Source organism: Taudactylus pleione, unplaced genomic scaffold (assembly GCF_031769625.1).
Source record: "Taudactylus pleione unplaced genomic scaffold, aTauple2 ptg000093l, whole genome shotgun sequence".
Lineage (NCBI taxonomy): Eukaryota > Metazoa > Chordata > Amphibia > Anura > Myobatrachidae > Taudactylus > Taudactylus pleione.
In genome coordinates this window covers 15,280,928-15,295,907 of record NW_028284495.1, presented here as the reverse complement: position 1 = coordinate 15,295,907, position 14,980 = coordinate 15,280,928, and the positions used below count along the sequence as shown (strand labels likewise).

At 41.5% G+C, this 14,980-nt stretch overlaps 1 protein-coding gene across 1 annotated transcript in view; it reads right to left on the bottom strand.

Moving 5' to 3' along the window:
* Positions 1-14,980, bottom strand: part of B4GALT6 (beta-1,4-galactosyltransferase 6) — an 82,895-nt gene that overhangs the window by 7,935 nt on the left and 59,980 nt on the right. The window contains exons 5-8 of the mRNA XM_088469578.1: positions 14,348-14,464; positions 7,411-7,598; positions 5,385-5,507; positions 1,340-1,441 (exon numbers count right to left, since the gene is read on the bottom strand). Of these exons, the coding sequence (XP_088325704.1) occupies positions 1,340-1,441; positions 5,385-5,507; positions 7,411-7,598; positions 14,348-14,464 (530 nt within the window). The remainder of the gene's footprint in view (positions 1-1,339; positions 1,442-5,384; positions 5,508-7,410; positions 7,599-14,347; positions 14,465-14,980) is intronic.

Below are 14,980 nucleotides of genomic sequence, written 5' to 3'. Positions count from 1 at the left end.
TGTGTACGCGCCATTAGGCTATGGGGCATAGTTTGGTAGATAGGACATTTTTCTCCCCACTGTCAGGTTTATAATGGTGTCAAGAAGTGAATAAAGTAATGGGTTGGCGTTCCAGAGACCACCTTGGACTGCCAGGTACTAAGCCAGAAGGATCATCATGCTGATACTGCAGAGGCTTGAAATCCAGCCCAGCACCCAGTGCTGCTACCCTTTGCCAGTTATTCTGACCATCACTGACCCAAGCCAAAGCAAAAATGGGTACAAAAGAAAGTCCCTGAAGCAATGAAAACTGGGTAAAGTATACTTTGAATCTTCCTTTTGCTGCTGTTCCATAGAGGTCCACAGTAATCAATCAAAACGGCTAGAGTACAAGAAGCCGGCACTGGGGATCCTGGCTGTCAGAGTTCAGACGCCAGCATCCTGACAGAGTTAGGGTAGCCTCCCCCCTAAACCCACTACTTACCGTCGGGATCCCGGAGGTCGGTATGCTGGCATCTGTATTCTGGTATTCTGGCATCGGGATTCTGACTGGTGACGGGATTCCAGCGCTGGCATTGTGAGCGCTGGCATCCTGACAGCCGGGATTTAAACTACATCTCATCAAAATAATGGTAGCCGCAGACAAAGGCATTAATGACAGCATCCTTATACTGTATTAGCAGTGGTGAGATAAGGGTATACAACCTTTGCAAGATCTATTCCTCAGATTAGATCGAGTCCAGGACTCGCTTAAAGGGTCTGATAACTAGGACAAGGAAACAAAAAATCTTTTCTTCTTCCTCCAAAGTATCAAACTGAACAACTGCAGAGTACAGCAGGCAGCCACAATGTGCAACTGCAAACCAAGACACGTGTTCCACAGCAAAGTGATGGAGAAGAATCCCAGTGACAACACCTCACATAAATTCTCAGTTGTATGTCCACATCCCATTACACACACACACCCCCCTCCCCCCCCAAACAAAGGTGGGGGACTAACAATCCAGCTAATTAAGTGAAGCCCAATTCCAGTGGATACTTGGGTATCACAGCAGTTTGCGCAGGTCTAGAGGGAGAGTAGCTTAGCCTCTACATTTCAGTAAGGGAAAATGATCATTTCAAAACAGCATTTAAGATATAGAAAGGGGTTTAAATAAATAGGAGACTAAATAGGATTTTAAAGAATACATATTGCAAGTGCACACACTTTTTTTCTGTCATTACTAGATTAAGAAGTACAAAGAAAGGAAAATTCAATAAAAAAACCAATTTTCTGCTTCAATGAGCTTGTTAGTTGGCAATGTACTGTTGGCGAATAAGTGTCAAACATATGAGAAATAAGTACACTAATGACACTTACCGGCCTAAGAACTGGACCTCTCCCCTGTGGTGATGAGGAATTGACTTGTATTTCCCAAGGTCTCCTTCTGGTCTAGACACATTAAAGCCAGCATAATGCACCCTGGAATGATCAATAAACATAATACAAATTAACAGATTCATAAATCTAACTAAACGAATATAAGCAAGCAATTAAACGGCTCCACTGTGTACGCTATGAGAAGGCTTCTGCAGAAATATACAGTAGTCAGTTAGAACTGGTACAGGTTCTGCTTTGTCCTGCAATTGTTTGTGTTAATAAGTGCAGAGAGTAGAGATTCCTAAACTCCACCATTACAGTCCAGGTTTTAAAGGATATCCATGCTCGAGTCTAGATGGTTAAATCAAATTGACTGAGATACTAATTAAGTCACCTGTGCTCAAGCATGGATATCCTTATAACCTGAACTGGAGTGTGGGAACCTCTGACAGTGTAACACAAGAGCGTAGCAGCACAAGGTATATCAGCGTTTATATTTTTTCTTCTCCTAGTGGCAAGTATTCTCATATAATGCATAAATTGTAGTCATCAGTGTTCCGTGATTTGTAATGCCACCCAATGTACAGGTTCAGGCACCGGGGAGGGATGGTTAGGTGAGGGACAGGGGGGAGGGTTAGGGTACAGACCAACAAAGTGTTGGTATTCTAATCTGTCTGTACGCCGGCGTTGGGATTCTGACCGCCGAGATCCCAGACACCAGCATCCCGTACGTATTCCACCCTTATAAGCGAGTGCACTCGGTAGAGCAGAAAGTCTATATGAATGGTATGGAGATGGCAGTTAGATATACTGTAGAAGTACGTTAGATAAGCTCTGTGCTCTATCTCCCACATATAAAACCATTACACATATCTGACCTCATGTTATATATGCAGTTCTATATACAACTGGCAAATGAGTTGTACAGAGAGGTTGTGCTGCACCTCAGTGGTGAGAGAACTGCTCTGCGGCAGGAGAATGTGGCAGAATTGCTGAAGGACATATTAAGCTGGGAACTGGGAGAGAGTTAGAAGAGAGAAGCGGTGTACAGTATATTGTAGACAGGCTACAGGGCTTAGCAAAGTGAAATATGGAGTAAGGACAGAAAAATTCAGTATTAATGGGCCCTGTCCTTTCAATTCTTGTATTAATGACTTGTAGATAGCAGAGAATGTATGGTATCTATATTTGCTGACACTAAGCTATGTAGGTTTAGCACAGAATAGGAACTTGCTATAAAAATTTTAGACCAAATGGAAAACGGAGACAATATATGGCAGACAATGCTTAATACAGACACACTATATACGGCCAAAGTACAGTATATGGACATCCCTTCTAATTTGTGTGTTTAGCTGTATCAGCCACATCCAATTCTAACCTGTGCATAAAATCATACAGCCATGTAATATCCGTATTCAAATAGTCCTAAAAGTTATAAATGTATGCTATGCTATATGGGAAGGAAACATAATTAATTCAAATGTGATGTATACAGACAGATTTTAAGAAGTGCAAATATGAAATAAGTATGAATGTATTGGCATCAGTCTGATATACTTATTCACGGAGATCCCATCTAAAATCAGACCGATCTATGCATATGCTACACTCATCATAGTCTGCAATTCCGCCTACATGCCCAAAGGCCCGCCATTAGAACCTAGTCTACGTGCAAATGCCTTAATTCCTCCCAGTTAGATCAAAAAGACTAAAACGGAGACGTGACAGAGATACGTACGAGACTGAATCACCCGCAGTTTCTCATAGATACATACTGTACACTCAGCCAAGCACCATATACAGTGCTAAAAATCATATGTCCGCAAATTTAGATCTCAAGTAGCATAGCATCTGTTGTGTGCAAGTCTGAATCAGCCCCAGGATTACCAAGGGCCGGTTTGTGCATACGGTAGCCAAACAATTCAAAATGTCACCGTATTATTGATGCCCGATGACTGCATATACAAATCGTGACTAAGTGGGAGTTTCAATGTAGTTGGAGCAATGCGTGAGGTTACTGGTATAAAGCTTTTAAAGAAAAAATAAATAAAATGCGCGACGGCGATCGCTCGTGCCAGTCTGAATATGCCATTTGTATATGTTATGGGGACAGTAGTTCGTACAAGTGTTCTATGATTAGACGCTTCGACTGATAAGGAGCGAGCTGAATGCTGCACGACGCTGCTGTCAGTGCAGATACCGAGAGATCAGCCGCCCGCCGCCATAAGCCACGTTGACAGCCCGGTATGAATACGGTGAAGAGAGGCTATGTCGGCGATAGGGATATAATAGCTAATCTGAAAACAACTGTGTTATTCAAAAGAATGAAATGAATGTTAATCTGCTGGCAGCCTTATGTATTGTGACCAGAAAATATACAGTGAAACACTTCTAATAAGAATAAGATGCTATATATAGTGGAGACCAATTAGTTATAAGGTATAATTAATGAATTATAAAGGGAGAAGTCCGATATATTGCGTACACATGAATGTGGATTATGTTATGACCACAATAAATTGAATTATAAGGGACACATGGGTTAATTTATGAATCACCGCAATACACTATAAAAGGTGATCGCCTGGAACCTGCCTCAAACCGTTTTGAGGCAAATTATGACTCACTGCTCATATTATACCATACTGTCAAACCTTTCTGGATATTAGATCACAATAATAGAATAATTAAATAAACTCTATTGATGTGAGAAACCTTCAATGAGTGCAGACATAATACTTGGAGTGGATACGTATAACTCCTATACGAGCTCTCCTCAATAGACATCGCGACTAGATCTACTGAAAGGTCTGCGGAGATGAGATGAACCAGATATTGTATAATAATAATCCCTTGTGTTTATGTGAAAATTGTATGTAATTTAATAATACTCTTGTGGTGGTACTCCTAGCCATATATACACTATAAGGCACCAAAGATATCTATTTGGTGAATACAATTAAGGATGGAACCAGAGCGTCACTTTACCAGCATCATATGAGGATTAAACACATTATTACTGTACTACTGTCATATGTACGGGCACTGAATATGAAAGCAAGGTTTGATTGTTCTAAAGAATTAAATACATAAATTGGACCCACACATAACAGAACACTACTTATACCCCTTTTACACCGGAGCTAAAACCCGGGTTTTTGAAGGGTTAACCCGGGCAGCTCCCTGGTGTAAAAGGGGAGAGAGTTGGATCGCTGGGTCGAGTGACCCGGCAATCCAACCCAGGTAACTAGCAGGGTTTAACGCGGGCGTAGCCCGTGAAACCCTGCTGTGAGAACAGCGCACTCCGGGTCACGATGACCTGGAGTGCGCTGCTAGCCGGCCGATTGGTCCGGCTTCAGTGGCGCTTGGAGATGGCGTCATCTCCAAGCGACCACTTTCACTCCGCAAAAGCCGGGTCTATGCAGACCTGACTGCGGTGTGAGCGGCGCCTACTCGGGAATATCCCGAGTTGGCGCCGGCAAAATTCCGGGTCTGATCCGGATAGGAACTTTGTTCCAACTCCGGGTCAGACCCGGAATTTAGGTGGAAAAGGGGTATAAGTGTATATATTAAAAAACAAAGACTGAGCACGATTGTGTATTTTAAATCATTCTTCATACTATATATTTCTCCCCTTACATTTTGTGTTGTTAATTTGCTGTGTTTTGATTAATCACTTATGTGGATATTAATGTGATATTAAAAGTTATGTTTTAATTACGAATTATAGCGAGACAATGTGCACTCGTATGTGATATTTTCCTTTTTATATTGTGGGTATAAAACTGGCTTATTTTTGCTTGCGCCTCTATACAACCATGCTTTGTTTTCTGTACAATAATATCTAGAAATGTGCGCTGAAGCACATGGCGCAACTGTCAATTAAGCGCAAGGCTATCATTGCGCTTAAATTATTTCATCGGAATCTGCCCCTAAATGTGAAACAACCCCAGCATGGTACTTTTCTCCCTGCACTTCTCATTTCATCAACTAAAATCATCTCATTTTAAAGTTACCGTGCTGCAAATGGCCGGAAACTTACCTGTTCCATAAATCATCATCCTCACCGCCCCATCCCCAGAACGCGTTGGGAAACCCATTGACCTTTCTAAACTGCTCCACAGTCAAACCACTCACACCTCCAAAGAACTCATTGTATGGTAGACTGAAAAACATGAAACAAATGAGGACATTCCTAATTATTATGCAGTTTCACAAATTTTTATGACATTTGTTACATTGTTACAGTATCTAACTTTTACCAACTATCCCAACTAATATAGTTTTAGCAAATAATGGGGTCTTACTCTTACCATACACTTGAAATTGAAGTCTCATAAAGAAACAGAAGACAAACTTGGATCAATATGTAACTAATGCAATTTATCTTGAGAACTCACAAATCTTTTTTCTTTCCTTTTTCGGGATGTATATAGAAAACCAGAAAGGTATCAAGCTGCCCACTGGAACTTGTAGTAGAAGTCCCCATGTCTTTTTCAACAAGATCGCACATGTTCTGTTCTCCACTATTTGGCGCCGGTAAACAAACTTAGATGTGCGAGCCTGCTGAAAGAGACATGAGAACTTCTACTACAAGTTCTAGTAGGCAGCTTGATACCTTTCTGGTTCCCTATCTTTGTACAGCAGCTCCTATGTCCCTCTGTACACAGCTGTATGTAGGGGGACACCAGCCGTGAAATTCCTCATCACATTGTCATCTGGAGATGATCGCTCATTTCCTGCTGAGCATTTTAGCTAACACTGCAATTTGTACGAGCCAACACACTACTGCAACAGTCTCCATGCTTATTTGTGTGGTTCTTACATAGCTGTATATGCAATATTTTATCATACATCATGAAGTTACTTAATATTAAGCTAATTAGATCGGTCTGATCTATGTTACATTGCAGACTGCCTTAATTAATTCCCTGTATATTTTTGTAATTAAAATTCTGATATGTGTTATGTTTATTCCATCACACTTCTGCCTCTTTATTTTACCGTGATCATGTAACATAGTGAGGAAAGGCTGCATAAAACTAGAGGTGACAAGCCTGGAGTTAGGCAGTCAGTTTTCTGCTGTTTGCTGAATGTAGCAGGTCTGTAACCTACAAAGCTTTGATTCAGGCACTTAACTAGCTTATTAATAGCACAACTGTGCACTTATAATATTCAGCAACCGATTAGTAAATATACCCCATAGTCTATTTTCTTAAGTGCAGGATTTTAGAAGTGGAGTTGTTGCCCATAGCAACCAATGAGCTTCTTCTTATCATTTATCTAGCACCTGCTAGTAGGTAATAGCTAGAATCTTATTGGTTACTATGGGCAATAATTCCACTTCTAAAAACCCACACTTTAGTAAATATACCCGTACTACTGCAAGTTCATCCAAGCAGCCTTCTTATGTAGTCAAAACAAAATCAGACAGATATGGGGTAAAACTAATCACACAAACTAGTAAGCATGCATTAAAGACCAGGGAAACCGCAATGTCATGTGTGACTCCTCAGTGGTATATTCAAGTAAACAGAGTAGGAAATGTCCAAGAGAAACAGCACCTAAATGCTCCTGACTGCAAATGCAAAGGCTGGCGAGTATGGAGTCATTAGCATTAATGGCCCAATGTCCATTCCCGTTAACAGGCTTTTACTAGCATCAATAAGCAGTTTTTAAGTCATGCATTTGATAATGGTAGTTATACGAAGGATTATGGGTTATGTTCATACATATTTTACATTTTTATTAAGCTAGTTTGAATGTAGTTTTCCTTTAAAGTAATTAACTAATGTACTATGCAAAATGTAAACTGGAGATGGCATCTATTAGAGAAATAAAGATAAAACGGAGGAGAGATTTCTAATACTGACATCTGCACTCCCAATCTGAGTTGACTGAACAGTTGGGTAGTGAAGGCAAAAGAAGTAGACCGCCAATATTACAGGACTTGGTAACCATTTAACAAAGAAAAAAAAAAAAAAAAAGTAATTTAGAAGCGACTATTTATCAAACAGAAAAGCAATAGATTTAATCCAAGCTTTGTCCGAAACAAAACATTAACTTACATGTACATGTATTTGTCAAGTTTTGCAGCAAAATGGCGTGGCATTTCCCCACATCCATAATAATTTCTATCATTTTCAGGAATGTGATCCACATCGTGGAAAAGGACACAATCCCATTTCCGGTCCTTCATGGCTTCTTTAAAACCAACATTAAACAGCATTGCTCGGTTGAACGTTTGAGTGCCAGCCTGGGAAAAAAAAAAAGAATTGCATAGTCACATGGCTTTTACATGTAGGATTATGCAGATGCACTGACATACAGTGTAGGCAGCCAGTGTGTGAAGAGAAGCATTTTACTGCACCAATAAACAAGTACCATGTGGACATCGGATGGAATTTTCTATAGAACTTCAAGAAACATATGGGGTACACCCTTTGAATATGCTACATGGCAGAGTTCATATAGCATTAAATACAAATCACATCTAATGTAATAGGATAATCTATTATAAACACAGTACATTTGACATGTTAAAATAAAACTGCCTGACTACTTTAGAGGCGGCCAACACACGGATTGAATCAATATTATAAGAAACCGCTTATAAATTCTCGATGCCTATTAATATATTGGAAGCACATGTGCCTCAGTGTCATCCCTAGTTTATTATTAACATTCACTTATATAGTTTCAGCATATTATACTGCGCTTTAGTTTATGCGAAAATTACAAAATTAGATCATTAAACTGCATAGTGCCTCATAGAGGGCACTTGTTCCTAGTGAAGCGACTGATAGGCTGCATTCTCACAAATATTGGGTCAAAGTGACTGCCTTCACTGTGTATATGGACAGGTGTAACCTAACCTACTAGTATAAGTGAGAAATATTTCAAAATCACCTTTACACTCCTGCCACTAGAGGACACTACAAACAAAGTAATGGAGAGATCATAAAAGTACAGCTGTAGCAAGTGTCACACTAAAGGGGCCTATCCATTAGCAGATCTTTCGGAAAGACAAAAGATTTATCTTTTGAAAATTCCTGGGGCTGCTGTGACAGATATCGGTCATGTACATGACAGATTTTTGCAAACGACGAACAATATTGCATGACATCATTCTGGGAGTGGATTTTTTTTGTGTTTCTATTCATTTTCATTTAAAAAAACGCTCGGCGTTCGTCATTTACCGCAACAGATATTTCTAACACCTGTCAGCGATAAACGATAATTGACCAACATGTTGGAGAGACAAAACACCAAATTTGTCGGCCGTGGTAGTGCGCATTTTTATCGTTCAGAGGCTATCCATTAGCAGATAAATTGAACGCCCGAAGGATAAATCGTTCAACGTTCAAATTTATCTGTTAATGGATAGGCCCCCTTAACACTTGCTACATCTGCTATATGTGCATTAAGATTCTGAAAGGAAAAAACAGTGCACTGTGGGGGTCATTCAGACCCGCTCGAGAGCGCAGGACGTTCGCAAGCGGGTCGATGTTGCCCCACAGCGCATGCGCACGATGGAGGGAGCTCCGTCGTGCGCATGCGCGAGACCCGGATAGCGACGGGCTCTGTCGCTCCGGGTCTCGCACCAAAGGGGCGTGCTGTCGATGTTCCCATGGGAACGCCTACCGTCTGAAGCCGGCCCCACTGACTTCACTAGTGAGGTCAGTGGGAGTGATTTTGGCTCTGATAGAGCCAAAATCACTCCGGGGCTTGCGGCAGCGAAACCCTACCGCAGGGTCTCCGTCGCAAGCTCGATGGTCGCGATGGTCTTGACCATCATCATGGACGCTCGCATAAGCTGTGGGTGGTCACCCACAGCTATGCGAGCGTCCAGGAGGACGCTCCATTTCATGGAGGAGGGCCCTGATTCAGAGCGAGCGCTCTGGTCAGAGCGTTCGGCTCTGAATCAGGCCCTGTGTGTTTACTGAAGTGTAAAACTGATTGGTGAACCAAACAACAAAAATATTGCCAGCATTTTATGTTGGGAGTGTAGATAACTACTCCTACAGTCCAGTTTAGACTCTCTAGGGTCAAAGGGGAAGGGTTGGTCAATGGTGCTTATTGACAGAACACCACAACTTCTGGTCCAAAAAATAAAAATAAATTAGATAGATCTAGTACACACTGACTGTGAGCGACAGTGTGGTTGCAGCATTCTAAATTACTGCCTACTGAGCTATACCTGACTGTCTCCCTCTTCCATCTCCACCAATAATGTGCCTGTATTACTTAAAGCCATGTTAAATTTAATCTCTGCAGCAAGTTGCCACCAAGACGTGTCTGTCCCCCTTCTCTCTCCTCCAGGCACAATTTGTGTCTGCACATATCACTGTGCACGTGATAACTTGTCTGCACTCAGCACTCCTCCCTCCCTGTCCAGATTCTGCATTGTGAGATTAGAAACTAAAAAAAGGTGTAAATAACACCTATAATCAACTCAAATGTTCACTATAATACATTACTGGTACAAATGCAGAGTCCCTGACCCCAGCATCGGCAGTACGAGAATTGGCCTGATAGATGTATGGCATGCTTTAAGGGGAAAATGCATCGTGCGTCTACCCAGCTATTCCCAGATACCGATCTGCAGACTCCAATGATCGACGTTTTATCAAGGGATCGACCCAGATGTTTGAGCTAGATGTATATGCCTGATGTAAGAGTCCCTTAAGTTTAATGCTAGCTACATCTGTACAGATATCCAGAACTGCTGGCAAAGCAAAAGAAAGTTAGCAAAAATTCAAATAAATCTGAGAATTTTGGTGCCCTGTGCCAGAGACAGCATTGCCCTGCCCCCCCCCTTCCTCCCCCCCAATTTTTAAATAGGGAAATAAGATAGTGCCCCTGAAAAAGGGCCAACGCCTCATGGGGAAGGGCCAGGGAAGAGATAGGGGAGGCCAGGAGATGCTGGGGATAAAAGAAGAGGAAGCTACAAGTGAGAATGATAATAAACAGGAAATTGACAGACCCAAACAGCGCCCCCTGCGGTGCCCTGGCACTGGTCGTACTACCCTAGTTACGGCCCTGAGATCCACCACTGTTTTGGCCACAGAAAAAGGATTACTTAAATCATCATAAGTAAGAACAATTGTTTCAAGACGTTTCTATTTATTTGGTAATCATAACCCCTATCCCTCCCATAATAGTTAGGTACTCTCTCTTGTATGGGGCATCTGTAGCTGTTCTCTCAAAGTGTTTAGAGGTTTTTTTGGACAGTCAGTCCTGTAAGCAGACTGTGCTGTTGATTTGATATGTGATACTTGTATATCTGTGTGTGACTGAGTCTCTGAATCTGTATATGAAGTGCTACAATGTAGCGCCCGCAGCTGTTTTCATTCCAAGTTCCGTTGTGGTTCATATACAGACTCAGGTGCGCACAGATATACAAGTGTCACAAATCAGATTAATCAGCACAGTCTGTTGGTGCAAAAACAAGATCCCCAATGCTATCAGAGTAGCATGGGACCTGGCGGCTCACTCATGCCAGGCAAGTCGCACTGCATGGCGTATTGAGGCTAGATGTATGAGGACACATTATTTAATACTACAAATAGGTTTCCCATTAAAAGGAGTTTGAAAGATCTGCAACTCCACACACAAGATGAAAAAACTGGAGGGCTGAAGCTTCTGTCTCAAAACATAGATACAAAGAATCCTGTATTACAGCATAAACCAGTCTGTATTAAGAGGTGACACCTGGGAAAATGGCTACACCCTAAGCAGCATCAGACATTTAGCACTTCCTTCTCGGATAACATGTGCAAGGAACTCCATGCTACATGCAGACTGTAATGCAGGTATTTCTGAAATGTGATGCCATAATGGGCAATGTTTATACAAGCTTGACTGCTTTTTAAAATCTCAATGTCATCCTTTTGTGACCTTATGCTTTCCATACTTACAAATAGCAACCAATTGGCTAGGCAAAACTGTATGTGTAACCAGCCTTCCATTTGGATCAATCAGATGGAGAACTTGACTGATAATAAACCTAACTGGACAACGTTTGTGATTTGCTAGGCCGGTGTACAGTCCACAGCTGGATTGTAGAGGATCCAAGTAAATTTCTCAGAGTGCTCGGGAAACACAGCAGTTTAAATCTATGTATTATCAAGGGATTCTCTCTCTGCAACCCAAATAACAATGTTTTATGTATTAAGCAGTGAAGAGTGGCGATGTGGACCAGTGGAGAAGTTTAGTAACCAATCAGCTTATACTTATGATTTTATAAAATATACTACATTAAATGCTACATCAATGCTGATTGGTTGCTATGGGAAACTTCTCCAATAGTCTACAGCCATGACCAAAAGTTTTGAGAATGACACAAGTATTGGTTTTCACAGTCTGCTACTTCAGTTTTTATGATGGCAATTTGCATATACTCCAGAATGTCAAGAAGAGTAATCAGATGAATTGCAATTAATTGAAAAAAGTCCCTCTTTGCCATAGCAATGAACTTAATCCCCAAAAGAACATTTCCACTGCATTTCCCTTGCACAAAAGGACCAGCTGACATGTCAGTGATTCTCTCGTTAATACAGGTGAGTGTTGACGAGGACAAGGCTGGAGATCACTCTGTCATGCTGATTGAGTTAGAACAACAGGCTAGAAGCTTTAAAAAGGAGGATGGAGCTTGAAATCATTGTTCTTCCTCTGTTAACCATGGTCACCTGCAAGGAAACGTGCAGTCATCATTGCTTTGCACAAAAAGGGCTTCACAGGCAAGGATATTGCTGCTAGTAAGATTGCACCTAAATCAACCATTTATCGGATCATCAAGAACTTCAAGGAGAGAGGTTCAATAGTTGTGAAGAAGGCTTCAGGACGCCCAAGAACGTCCAGCAAGCGCCAGTACCGTCTCCTAAAGTTGATTTAGCTGCGGGATTGGGGCACCACCAGTGCAGAGCTTGCTCAGGAATGGCAGCAGGCAGGAGTGAATGCATCTTCATGCACAGTGAGGCGAAGACTTTTGGAAGATGGCCTGGTGTCAAGAAGGGCAGCAAAGAAGCCACTTCTCTCCAGGAAAAACATCAGGGACAGACTGATATTCTGCAAAAGGTACAGGGATTGGACTGCTGAGGACTGGGGTAAAGTTATTTTCTCTGATGAATCCCCTTTTCAGATTGTTTGGGGCATCTGGAAAAACGCTTGTCCGGAGAAGGAAAGATGAGCGCTACCATCAGTCCTGTGTCATGCCAACAGTAAAGCCACCTGAGACCATTCATCTGTGGGGTTGCTTCTCAGCCAAGGGAGTGGGCTCACTCACAAGAACTCAGAACACAGTCATGAATAAAGAATGGTACCAAAACATCCTCCAAGAGCAACTTCTCCCAACCATCCAAGAACAGTTTGGCAAAAGTGAAAACTAAGTGACTGGGAGAAAAAAAACTTCAAAATTTTCGGTCCATGGCCAAGAAACTCCCCAGACCTTAATCCCATTGAGAATTTGTGGTCAATCCTCAAGAGGAGGGCAGACAAACAAAAACCCACTAATTCTGACAAACTCCAAGCATTGATTAGGCAAAAGTGGGCGGTCATCAGTCAGTATGTGGCAAGTTGATTGACAGCATGCCAGGGCGATTGCAGAGGTCTTGAAAAAGAAGGGTTAACACTGCAAATATTGACTCTTTGCATAAACTTAATGTAGATGTCAATAAAAAGCCTTTGACACTTATGAAATGTTTGTAATTTTACTTCAGTATACCATAGTAACATCTGACAAAAAGGTCTAAAAAAGGTCATTCTCAAAACTTTTGCCCATGGCTGTACTTCCCCAGTCTTTTCACTGATTGATACATCAATCCCAGAGTTCAGTATGTCAGGAAAATTCCTGCATCTTAAACTGCATACAACTATGTGAGCTTAATATATTAGAGATATTTACATAAATATTGAAATCCAGAAGCTGTTGAACCGCATTCCACAAAGGGTTTATTGATTAATACTTACCACTCACCTCAGTTTGTCTACTGAAAATAGAGTATATTAGGAAACGGTACGCTGTCTGCCATTACAGCATCAAACATGCATACCACAATGGGCACTGTAACAGGAATTTGTATAATGTACAATGGGTTTACAGGGTGTCGCATAAAAAATATTGTTTTAAATATTATTGGAGATATAGGGATGCATTTTATTGTAGGCAATAAGATTTATCAGGTCACATTATACATTCAATGAATCAAGTTTTGTTTAGCAATGTTATAACTGGGATTCATTAATCATTTGAAAGAACCTTTAAAAAAAAAAAAAGTTGGTGTGGCAATACGCTTGACTTGCACAATATGTAGAAATTAAAATTTTAATGCAAGTGACCAGCCCCCCTCCTTCACAAAAAAAACAATGTCCAGGGGTAGGAGCGCAATCGCTCCCATCCCCACTTATATCGCTGGGGGAGAGAGAGAGAACTGACTGCTGTTGCAGCCTCTCTCCCTAGTCCAGCACACAGCGTGACAGCAGCCAGTCCTCCTCTCTCTCCCTGCGTGAATTGAAAGTAGCGGTGAGGGAGGGGGCGGGCTGCAGGACCTGGGCCCCCGCCGGGCTTCTCCAACAGGCCCGGGTAAATAGTAACCACTCTCCCCCCCCTCTCGGCACCCCTGCATGGCATATGAAAGTGTGCTTGGAGGAAATAGTAACTGTCAGTACAGGTGCAGTGTGACAGTTGATCCTCCGACTCACTGTTCTTCTATTGGAGCCCTGCCTGCCCTCTCCTGGTACATATCAGCCTCCTGTGTATTTAGATAAGTGCAGTTTTAGGCACTGGAAGATATCCTAAGTGATCTTGCATAAAACAAAAATGTGAGTGTCATTTATTTATATTAAGACTTGCAAGCATGCTTTATAGACGCAGAACAATAAATTGCTGTGCATTTATAATATGTCCATCAATGAGAGCAATTGCTTCAGCATAAAAAAAAAAAAAACTGAACATGTGTCTTGCAGAATTGCAGAAAAGGGTAGAGTCAACATCATAAAATGTACCTGTTCAATTACATAGAAGGAAAACTCTAAACGTTGTCTCTGGAGCATAGGTATAAGATGCCTGAAGAAGATTGGTAAATGTTCATGGCGGTTTCGGAATGGAATAAGGATTGCTACCTGCAAACATGAGAAAAAGCAGAACCATTAACATATTAATTGGTTTCTATTTTATTGCCAAACAAATATAGTATTAGTAACAAATGATCTTGTAGAAATGAATAACGATCACAAACAAGGTGAGCAGTGGAAATGCCGCTCTGGGTGGCTTTCCATACACTTGTGCAGATTACCACCTGGAGTCTGGAGACCCTCCCAGCAAGTCCTATGACATTTGCCGTGATGTGGCGCTGTTCCCCTCACTCCAACAGAAATGTTTTGTTAAAGGAGAACTCACTTCCTGCATGAAAATTCTGAATGGAGAGGAGTGAGAAGAGTTCCTTTAAGGTCTGCTGAGTTTCGGGTTGTTTATCTAGATCCTGCAAGGCAGGCTAGCGGCAGACATTGAGGGACTGCAGGACTTCCATCCAAAACTACATTTTCTTTTGTTTTGTTTTTTTTGGGGGGGGGTTGAATTGGGTTTTAGAATTAGCCTTTAATTTCCATGTGTTACAGGATTCTTCTCCACACTAAACA